At 30.9% G+C, this 11,256-nt stretch overlaps 1 protein-coding gene and 1 long non-coding RNA gene across 2 annotated transcripts; both read left to right on the top strand.

The window, feature by feature from the left end:
* The first annotated feature begins 469 nt into the window (after nt 1-469).
* Nucleotides 470-7,200, top strand: LOC134256989 (uncharacterized). Its single transcript, XM_062739653.1, has 5 exons — nt 470-550; nt 2,631-2,834; nt 3,565-3,825; nt 6,003-6,130; nt 7,141-7,200. Exons 1-5 carry the CDS (start codon nt 487-489, stop codon nt 7,198-7,200), a joined length of 717 nt encoding a protein of 238 aa, XP_062595637.1. The 5' UTR covers nt 470-486.
* Nucleotides 7,201-8,320: 1,120 nt separating this feature from the next.
* Nucleotides 8,321-10,184, top strand: LOC134256991 (uncharacterized). Its single transcript, XR_009989835.1, has 4 exons — nt 8,321-8,442; nt 8,737-8,834; nt 9,066-9,165; nt 9,526-10,184. It is a non-coding gene; the product is annotated as an uncharacterized LOC134256991 (long non-coding RNA).
* Nucleotides 10,185-11,256: the final 1,072 nt, after the last annotated feature.

Genomic DNA, 11,256 nt, shown 5'->3' with positions numbered 1-11,256 from the left:
TCAAATTAAAAGTGGTTTCAAAGAAAGCTCGTTTTATTCAACTTGTATATACCTATGGTAGATTCATAGTTGTTACATCGTATCATTTACTGACAGACTACCCTTTAAAACAGGCACTTCTGAAACTGAAGATAATAATGTTTAAGTACATATGTCCTTGACATTATATATAATACAATTCAGAGTTATGTCGCCATACTGAAGTGCTATAATGTTGATATATTTTCTATATGTAAACAAAAACAAGGCACTAGCAGTGTTTACATATGAAGAAGTTGAAGTTCTGTTTCTCCCTTGTAAATCTACAAATGATGTTTAAACATTTGTTGATTCCTAGAATTGATTTAGTTAGGATTTGTAAAAATTTAATTGGTTTAAAATATACTCAGTTGAATCTGTGTCCATTTCCCTTTAACCGTAGCTTGCTTTTCTAAATATAGAATTCATAATCTTTTAAAGTATCATTGAACACGGAAGGAAAATAATATGGGATTTGGTTGGGAGTTCATTTTCAAATTTTATTTTTGTTTTGTCGTTTCATTTGGATACGGTATGTAATTTTAAAATTCAAATTCATTTAATTTTTTATCACACACATTTTCCATCATTACCTTTTTATAACCCGCCTTTTGACCTCAGAAAAAAATCCATATATGCATGAATATTTTAAATTTGTATGGAAACAAATTTCTGCCTCAACAAGAAAAAAGATGTAAACATGCGAGAAAAGTAGGTCAACATGCAACATAACAATGCATGTCAACATGCAGAAAATTATGCTGACACGCAACAAATACCATTATTTTTTAGAAAAAAAAACTATAAAACACATTTTAATGTTGGATAATTTATTTACAAACTTCAGTGTATGAATTCATACAACCACGATGCAACATAATAATGTTGAAATGCGACTTATGTATGTTAACATGCAAGATACCAGTAATTAAGTTCATTCAATATACTAAAATCATCATGAACGATATTATTGTCAGCATACACAAACTACTTATGTCTATACATCTATACTTATGTTAACAGGTAAAATATTTATATGGACATGCGACTTATCAATACAAACTTGCAAGATATATTTGAACATACAAGGTACATGTACTTATACCAGCTCGCAAGATAATAAGTTGAATGTCAACATGCCTTCATGTGCCTGGTTTCTGATGAGTATTTCAGGTTACATTTCACTTAAACAATTGATAAAACTAGCTTTCCCTTGAACGTAGTGATTTAAGAATCAATTAGGTACAAGTAAGTAAACACAAATATGGCAAATATGGAATTCCTTTTTTCTCTTATTGGGCATCCAGGTTGATTGTACACCATTACATGTAAGTAGTTCTGGGTCCACCTGGCATGACATCTGGCCTTTCTAGATTTACTCTGACATACCCTCTCTAGACAAACTGCTCCTCTTGATGTTACATAGCTATATTTATTGCTTTTCCCCCAGCCGACCATAACTAAAACTTATAAAAGTCACATTAGAGAAAAAATGATAAAAAGAATATGTATGGTACGCCAAATTCACAAAAATGAGATAATCATAGTTTCACAATCGATAAACTAGGTTTATCGGTTGTAAACTATAGTTTACGAACTGTAAACTATAGTTAACAACGTTAATCTATATTTTTCATCTGTAAACCATAGTTAACGCGATAATCTATGTTTCACAACCGTAAACTATACTTAACACCGAAAACAATCATTTGCGATTGCAAAACAGATTTTCTGATTCACGATTTGTAAACTATAGTTTACAAACCGTTAACTATTATTAACAATTTTTCACATATATACCTACTGTACAATTCTTCAACTACGAAATCAAATCCCCATGAACCAATATATTTTTCCTCAAACCACGAAAATTTGACCCCTCGGAAGAAAGTGATTTTACAGTAAACGCAATGACAACCCCCTTTTCACAAACTTTGAAATAAATCTTGGAAGGCCTAATTTTTGTGGAGTATGAAGTTTAACTTTATTGAATGTAATGATATTACCTAAAATATACAAGAGAAGGTATTTTTAATCCCTTCAATCCTATATTCAAATAAACAGAAAATGTCTAAATCTTACATCCGGTGATGTTAATACATTCGAGGTTGTTTTTCTGACCTCTTAGGGAAAGAGCCGAGATGATGCGATTGGGTAGTGGTGTGTGTAGAAAGGGGGGGGGTCATATAGGTTCCAAGTTCTTTCAATACCAAGTTTTTCTTTACTCAAATTAATAGTCTGTTTAAAACCAGCCCCTTCAGGGATGGGGGCTGGTTAAGGAAGCTGGTTTTAATCAGACTGCTCAAAATTACTACATTACCATTAGTTGACTTGAACATTTTTGTTTATTGCAATAAGTGAGGGACCATCGAGACATTAAATGAACATTTTAAATCTATATTAAATGATAATGTCTAGAAAACAGGCGGGCAGCCCCCTCCCCCTGATGCTAAGAACCTGAGAAAATATCAGAAATACATGCAATTATCTACAAACCATGATTTCTCAGAATATAAAAACATATTATTGTAAACAAACATGATTTCACAGAACACATCGAATATCCATATGGAATTTATATTTATTATTGTCAAAAAATTTTGATATCGTAGACAGCTTCTTAAGCTATAAGAAAGCAACACAAAGCAGCAGAAATAATGACACAAACGTTTCTCCTGCCAGAGCTGTTGACAGAGACATCACGACATGTTCCTCTACAGGGGCAGATAATCCTGCTTGGTTGTATGTGGATTTACAAGAAATAAAAAGCATACATGATATAAAGATTTACTTTTATGGAACAGACACAGCAGATGGTAAGTATTTGGAAGAGAAAACAAAATTGCAAGTGCATCTTATTATATCCGTGCATTTCATTAAATTTAATTTGGTTTTTAATATATGTGATAGGTTTATCTTTATTTTTCCACACAATTCTATCATAGTAATGAAAAAAAGTAATCTTGAATTTAATCACTAAGATTTTCTAAATAATATCTTTCTTTTAACTTATTTGAGTTATTTCTATTTAATAAAAAAAAACTACTTAATTAAATAGGAAAGTTCAAATTTAGCAACACACAATTTGTTTTACAAGTAATCGTGATTATATAATACAATTTCAATCATTCAAAGTTAACATTGTAGATATACCTCAACACCCTTGGAAAAACAATACTATAATGTAAGAATCCTTTTGATCGTTAAGCAGTACTAGGTTTAATACTGAGATGTCAACCAAATTCAACAAACTCAAATACTGTTTTAAAGCTTGCATATCTCGGTATTACTTTATGGAGCATATTTATCGTATTTTTCTCTCCATTGAGGCAATAAAGTCCTGAATGATTTAACGTATTTTTATGTTTTTTCATAGATTGTGTTAAAAAAATTAAAATGTTTGTATTATTGGCGACATCAGTAGCTTTAGTGGTTCATCAATTATCCTAGTTTTTAAATTGAAAAAAAAAATAGAAAAAATCTAGATTTCTAAATTTTTAAAATTTCTAAATAGATTTTTTTAATTATGCTCCCTTTATTTTGTAGAGCAACGACAGAGAGAGTTGATGTATGGATATCAACTTTATGTTTCAAACATAACTGATTTACGAGCCTTGGACTTGATACATCATTGTTACAATCACAGTGGGCCTGCCTTGCCTGACTTAATCTCCAATCACGTTTGCACAGCATTTGGACGATACGTTATCTTCTACAATGAGAGAATTCCTGGAGTGACGTATCCTAATTCTAATGGAGGGATTCAAAATTTTACATACGTTCAGTTATGTGAAATCATTGTAAATGGTACGTCATTAAAATACCGTACATTCATTATTTTACATCCACATATATTTATATTCATTTCCATTTTTTTTTATTCATACAATTTTCATTTTCTAATACGCATTTATTGCTAAATATGAAAGCCTATTTTAAAAATTGAAAAGAAGATTTTTTCGAAACTTAAAATTTATTGAACATGCAAATAAAATCATATATATGCATTGTGGCAACGCACTTTGAAAAAAATACGCACTTTGAAAAAAAATTTTCAAAGTGCGTTAAAATTGGGACAAAATCAACGCACTTTGAAAATTTTCTTCAAAGTACGTTAAATTTGGGACCACCTCAACGCACTTTTTTCAAAGTGCGTTAAGAGTTTACATTAATATATTTTACCATGGACACACTTAACGCACTTTGAAAAAAAATCATATTTTAGTAATGGAAAGATTTTATATTTTATTTATCTTTCAATAAACTAACTCTAACCCTAACCTAAAAAACAGAATTGATTTACTCCCGTCGAAAAGAGGAGAAGACGGGTATAAGATCCCTCAATCCAAATCTTTATCTTCCAATACATAGGTGACGGTAACAAACGGGGGAGGGGAGCAATAAAACCCAAAAGGATAAGCTGCATTTTCAATGCTTATACGATGTATATATCTTTCCAAAATAAGTGGGGGGCTTAGCCCCCCCCCCCCCCCCCTTTTCCCTGGCCCTTAGCCCGGTCTCGATTTCTATGCTACATGTATACTCAAAACATTCATATAAATATGTATTTACCTAACTGGCATGACGTTGAAAACTTTCAATATTAAATGAGTTAATTAAAACAGATGAAAACTAGAAATTTTTAAGTACAGTAAAACGTATGAGAGAGAAAGAATTTTCATAGTTTTGAACAATCAAATTGCCCCCTTTTTATTATGATAAATGCTAAGTTGCTTAAGGCTGTCCACTGTTAGTGCCCCCTTTACACCTTTACAATAAAAAAAAGAAATGAAATAATGATCTTAAAAAATCGTCACAATTTTTTTTCAAGACCCCTTTCCCTTTTATTTTATCAAAACCTCAAATATTTGAAACGTCAATATCTCAGGTCCTTAAGTGACTTTATCATAAAAAAGGTATCCAACCAGGATCTGTTATTTATCAGACCGATTATTTGTAGGAATATTGATCAATCTTTACATTTTTTTTTCAAAGTGTGTTAATATGGTCGATATTAACGCACTTTGAAAAAAAAATTAATTTTTTCAAAGTGCGTTAGCTTGGTCCCAAATTTAACGCACTTTGATTGATTGATTGTATACTGTTTAACGTCCCTCTGCAGAATATTTCACTGATATGGAGACGTCACCATTGCCGGTGAAGGGCTGCAAATTTAGGCCTATGCTCGGCATTTAAGGCCTTTGAGCATGGAGGGATCTTTATCGTGCCACACCTGCTGTGACACGGGGCCTCTGTTTATACGGTCTCATCCGAAGGACCGCCCCATTTAGTCGCCTTTTACGACAAGCAAAGGGGTACTGAGGGCCTATTCTAACCCGGATCTCCATGGGGCTAAAGCACTTTGAAATTATTTTTCAAAGTGCGTAATTTTTCAAAGTGCGTTGTAACAATGCATGTATGTATTTGCTTTTATATATTTTAAAATATATAACTAAAATATCACATTTTTTTAAAATCTGAAGTCTGTTCAAGCTTATTTTTTTTATGAATATATATGTAAATGCATAATCCCTGACTTATTTTGAATAATTAAAGATGTTTGTAAATTACTGATAATTTATTTTTTTCCATTTTCGAAACATAATTTCTAGCAATTAATGTTTATTCCATAATTCATACACCGAATCTTGAGGGCTTTTCTCCAAATACTGTTTGAAAACTTACAAATGGTAGAGAAATATCTGGATTCTTTGCTGTTTCGTATAACATGTATCCAAAATTTATCTTTTGAAATATTTACCTTTAAATAGAGAGGAAAAAAATCATACTTGAATGCCAAATACCGGCACCTTACTCTCCATTATACGTAGTAACATACTTAAATATGTCTTCCTGTCATACTAGATTTCATCTTGCATGTGCACGTGGGACAAAAGAGACAGTGTAAGCGGGGCTTGCAGCACGTGTATTTGCGGAATAGAAGGATGTAAATATCATAATTATTCCTAAATTGGTTATTTTAGGTTGTGAAACTCCTGGAACGTATGGAGATAATTGTTTCAAGAGATGTCCATCAAAATGTCAGGAACAGCGCTGTCACATTATCAACGGAAACTGTTTGGGGTGTATGGAAGGATGGAAAGGAGATACTGTAAACCAACTTTTATTCGCGTGCGAGAAATTTTCGCGAAGTTCGCGAGAGCCTCGTCATCGCGAATATTTCTCGCCGCGAACTGGCCCTTAGAGTATTATGTGTCTATAAATAACATATCCAAAAAGGCTTGGTCGCGAAAATTAATCGTCGCGAACTAGTTTACCCCTGCTGAATCGCGAAATAAAGTCGTCGCGAATAAAAGTTGGTTTACAGTAAGTGCGAAAACTGTAAGAAGTTTCAAATTACAAAACGTATTTTCATAACAAATTTTAATTGTTTTATCAAAAGATATAATATATGAGAAATTGTTTTTTAAAGATATACGAGAAATTGTTTTATCAAAAGATAAACGAGGGTTGAAACATTGAATACAACTGATCTCAAAATTGTTAAGCAATTCTTTTCAAAGGATAAATGGGTTGTACTGAAGCCATCCTTTTCATTTTTCAATCAATTAATTTTTTGAATACTTTTTCACTTTGCATTCCTAAAATAAACTGAAACAATTATTTTCAATAACTCTCATTTATTGTGGCATTTTTTTTTACTCTGGCACCTGATCCTGCCTCTGATGTTTTAGAGGTCCGTGTTTGCTCTGCTCCTATTTTGTATTGTAAATTGTTTTGTGGATATTTGACCTTGATTTTATTATCATAGTTATAAAATGAACAAAGCGCTGAATAGTAAAATCAAACTTTAATTTGTTTACTATGGAGAAACCCCCGTTAATGCAATAAGAAAATAAAATATGGAATTTTGCTTTTTTTTTTTAAATTTACATATTTTCATGCAATAATTTGATAAATTTCTAATTACTTGCTAAATTTAAACACTTGAACAATCTACAAGAGTTCTTTTTACGTATACCGGATTAATTTTAGGTTTATTCTCATCTTAATTAATATACATTTATCATTATATTTTCAGTAAATATTTTCGGAGAATTTTTTTAAAATTAAAATTTCAATAATTTCAACTAATATTTGTCAATCTTATTTCGATAACAGTCTGTCCAGAAGGATATTATGGACTGGAATGTAGAGATATTTGTTCAAACAACTGCTTAGACAACGGAACCTGTAATCATGTGACTGGGGATTGTGACAACGGCTGTTCTGATGGGTGGACTGGTGAACGGTGTAACATAAGTATCAATTCTAACTTATTTTCAGTGAGATTAAGTTGGACCGTTTATATTAGAGACAAGGTCAGGTCAAAGTCATTATCTTTTTCCTTGACATAAAGAATAAAAAAATACTGTTTCCAACCTTGTGATGCCTACTTCTATTTCAAAAGAATAAAGACTGTTTTTTTTACCTAAAAAGATACTTCTATATAGGGTCTATAGCATGATATTACCAAATTTACATAAATAATTTAACTAAACTGGGTATTGGCTAATCCGAATTTTCTCTGTTTTTCTTGATTTTTTAAGGATATATTAGATATCTTCATATCCTTCCTGTATTTACCTATTTATTATTTTCACATATAATAAAGTAGTCTTATAAATGTACAAAATGATACAAAAAGCAAAAGGTTTTGATCGTTTAATTAGAGAGAAAAAAATACTTTTTATGGATTTTTGTCTCAAATCTGCACTTTGATGGGAAGCATTTAAAAGCTAATATTGTTCTGGTTTGTTTGAAAAATCATATTTATTTGATATATTTTTAAAGTTTAGTCCCTTATTATTAATTTAACTTACATTTGAAAATTTCTCAAAGTCTTCGATTATGTAAAAATTATAACTAAACTCATTGTTCTATTATAATTTTGAGAGGCAGAAAAGAAGATATTTTCATACGCTACCATTCCGCCAAAAATATAGTCCCTGTTAGTTTTCAAAGGTAGTTTACCATTTCTATTTAAAGTTCCCTAATGTAGATTTTCCAAAGGGTTTGGAAAAGTTTTGGAATTCCATGGAATTCCAATCATTTCTATACCAAACTTGAAAAGTGTGTCTGGAAGTTTTTGGAATATTTTGGAATTTGAAAAAAAAATTGGACTTAGACATTTTTTGGTTTGGAAAGTAGTGGAATTCTTTGGAAAAAATGATAAAATGAGAAACTTAGCCATTTTCTGCGCTGGAAAACTGTGGAAACTTTTTTAACTGTCGAATAATAGTACAATAACATCGGGCTCGAAGTCGGGCTCGATGAACAATTAATTTAAACCACACGCCGAAATTCAAAAATATCGAATGCCATGTTGATGTTGCACAGAAGGAAAGTTGGAAAGAGGGTGTCTAGAACAGGGGAATCATGTTTAGCTTTGGATGGAAGAAGATGAAGACACTTTAAGACCTGGTAGGTACAATATTGTACAGTATTTTATGTGTCCTTGAATGAAGAACGCTTCTGCTACTGTTCATTAGTCTGGACACCACACATAAACTGCCCGACGGTGAAATCGTTAGTTCACTATTTCAATTTTGTAATAATTTAAGATCATGGATTTAAACTCGAATTTCCTCGTTTGGGATCGAACTGATGTAAAGCATGAAGATAACATTTACAGAGTATGATGTACAATGTAATTAATTATATATTTTTTATGCATGTTCATGATCATTTTCAGCTCTCAATTTAGTTATTTTATAGTTGCTGCATAGTGCCTGAGATGATCACCACAGCGATGGCGTTTTATAACTTGGTGGATGTAGATGCTTAGCCAATCAGTCACTAGGCTTGTGAATATGGTGAGAACTAGCTCAAATTATCATTCAAACCAAGTAAACTAACTTTGATTTTATTAATCCATGTCTATTAGCATAAGATTAAAAAAAATTATTGCAAGTTTGCCATGTAAACAAAATTTAAAGGTTTATATTCTTAACACGCTTAAATTCCTTATTCTAATAATTTAAAACAGTGAATTCTGACAGGTAATCTAAACGTGCTAACTGCACAGGCATGCATAATTATTTTAGATCAAACATGCTGCAATCATCTACTATGAAGTAACTATCCATTCTACAGGAATCCCTATGCTCACAAGGACAAGAGCTGTATGAAAAAAAACCCCAAAAGGTCAGATTTCTTAATTATTTTCAAATCAATAAAATCACGTCTTTTTCAGTATCAGTCAGGCATTGAGCTTGAGCTCTAACCTTTTCTTTTTAGCTCACCTGAGCCATTTTAAGGCCTAAGTGAGTTTTTTGATCAGTGTCTGATGTTGTCTGTCATCTATAAACTTTTCACATTTTTATATTTATCAGAATTAATCCTAATTTGAACAAAAAATTGCAAGATAGTGAATTCATATTCTACGGTAAACTGATTTGCCAGGTCGAAAAAACCAATTGTTTTGTATAGTTTTAGTTTATTATTTGTCATATATTTATATGAATATCAATAATGATGCATCTTAATGGTTATCTTTTCTTTCAGAAATTGTGCAAGGAAAGTTTGAAGTGTCTGTGGGAATGATCATCATCCAACTTTCTGAGCCTTCGTACTGAAAGTGAATGTGTTTGTGACACCAATTATCTGTCAACCCTATAACATAACCATTTACTAATTTCATGGGATATCAGTGAGGAAGTGATTCTCTAGCAAACACGTTGGAAGTTTTGGATCTTCATTAATTGGGATCTTTGGCACGTACGTTGGGGGAAAATACTTTAGCATCTGTTGATTTTATGGGATCTTTGTATCAATATAGTTGTGTAGTACATATATTTTGCATTTAATACATGTGTTTGTCACTCTAGTCATTAACTCTGTACCAGTACATAAGCCACTGGCAGTTCATTGTAAATGTATACTCTGTTGAGGTTTCGATGACCTCTCCAATTCCATGTCCAATGTCATTTAATAAAACTAACTTCTTATTTTAGAAAATGCAGACTGGAGTATACTAAATACATGTATATCTTAACATGATTATCATTAATTTAATCAAGGTGATTCTCCAGTAATCATATTCTTCTCTGGATATTTTTGTAAATAACCTTTGTTGTAAAATACTTCCAGTGAGAATACATTTAAAAAGTGTGCTTATATTGTACATCTGAGATTATATGCAATATTTGTCTAAAAAAACATTGTAAAACATACAATGAATTTTTTATTTTGAAAATATAGATTTGATCTATGAAAAATTGTGATGTTATAAATTTTTTTTTGTAATTATTTGGCACTTATTATTTCAGTTTTCATAGTACACGTATTTGGAATTTGGAACCCTGGAATTCCATGGATTTCCATGGAATTCCTTAGATTTACAAACATCCTGGAATTCCATGGATTTCCTCCGCAAATTTCCATTCTGGCATTGTTCCGCTCTTTTCCAGGCTAGATTAAAAATTCCAAATCATTCCGAAAAAAGTTCCGTCCCAATTCTCCGAAGAATTCTTAAGAATTCCGCGGAACAAAAATTCCATGGAATTCCATGGAATATGCTTTGGAATTCCATGGAAGTTGCGGAAAATCTACATTAGGGTTGTACAATTGTGATGAGGAAAGAAAAATATGATCTTTTAAAATCCCTTACACCTAAATATATGAGACATGTAAGCAAATATACTTCGAATGTTTCATCTAGTCAGAAACCATGGAAGAATCCTACCTTAAAGTTTTAAGTTTATTTTTATACTGTTTTTCAGGACATATGATTTATATATTTATATAACATTTTTGTGTCCACTTTTTAATTCTTTAGTTATAATGGACATACTTGCCAAAATATAATAATCGTATAATAGTCCGCATGTTAAAATTCTTATTTGTAAAATTTCAAATCACAGTGACTGCTCTTTATATCAATTTTCTCTGAATATTGGAAAATAAATTACAATTTAAATTAAATTTAGCATATTTTTAACTGTAAACAGTTAATCTGAATGTTATTCTATTAACAATTTAACGATTTTGATTTAAATAGAGACTGCTAATTCATATATCCTTGTTATAAAATGTTTTTTTTTTGTTTGTTTTTTTTTGTTTTGTTTTGTTTTTGTTTTGTTTTTTGTTTTGTTATTATAGTTTTTCATAGTTTGCACTTTTAATTTTGATTTTAAAGTTTGAAAAGGGATTTCAATAAAATATCAATTTCAATAAAAGTTTTTCTTGAATATAATATCAAATTGATATGAAATTATTAATAACACATACGTAAAA

This window comes from Saccostrea cucullata, unplaced genomic scaffold, assembly GCF_032062105.1.
Source record: "Saccostrea cucullata isolate Sc308-1 unplaced genomic scaffold, CSIRO_AGI_Scuc_v1 ctg20885, whole genome shotgun sequence".
Taxonomy (NCBI): Eukaryota; Metazoa; Mollusca; class Bivalvia; order Ostreida; family Ostreidae; genus Saccostrea; species Saccostrea cuccullata.
This window is presented reverse-complemented; position numbering and strand designations above follow the sequence as displayed.

Excerpts from the sequence above, each read along its gene's own strand:
- LOC134256989 (XM_062739653.1), top strand. The coding sequence starts at position 487 with ATGGGATTTGGTTGGGAGTTCATTTTCAAATTTTATTTTTGTTTTGTC. Across the intron at positions 2,835-3,564 it reads TGGAACAGACACAGCAGATG|AGCAACGACAGAGAGAGTTG; the intron begins GTAAGTATTTGG and ends TTTATTTTGTAG. Across the intron at positions 3,826-6,002 it reads ATGTGAAATCATTGTAAATG|GTTGTGAAACTCCTGGAACG; the intron begins GTACGTCATTAA and ends TGGTTATTTTAG.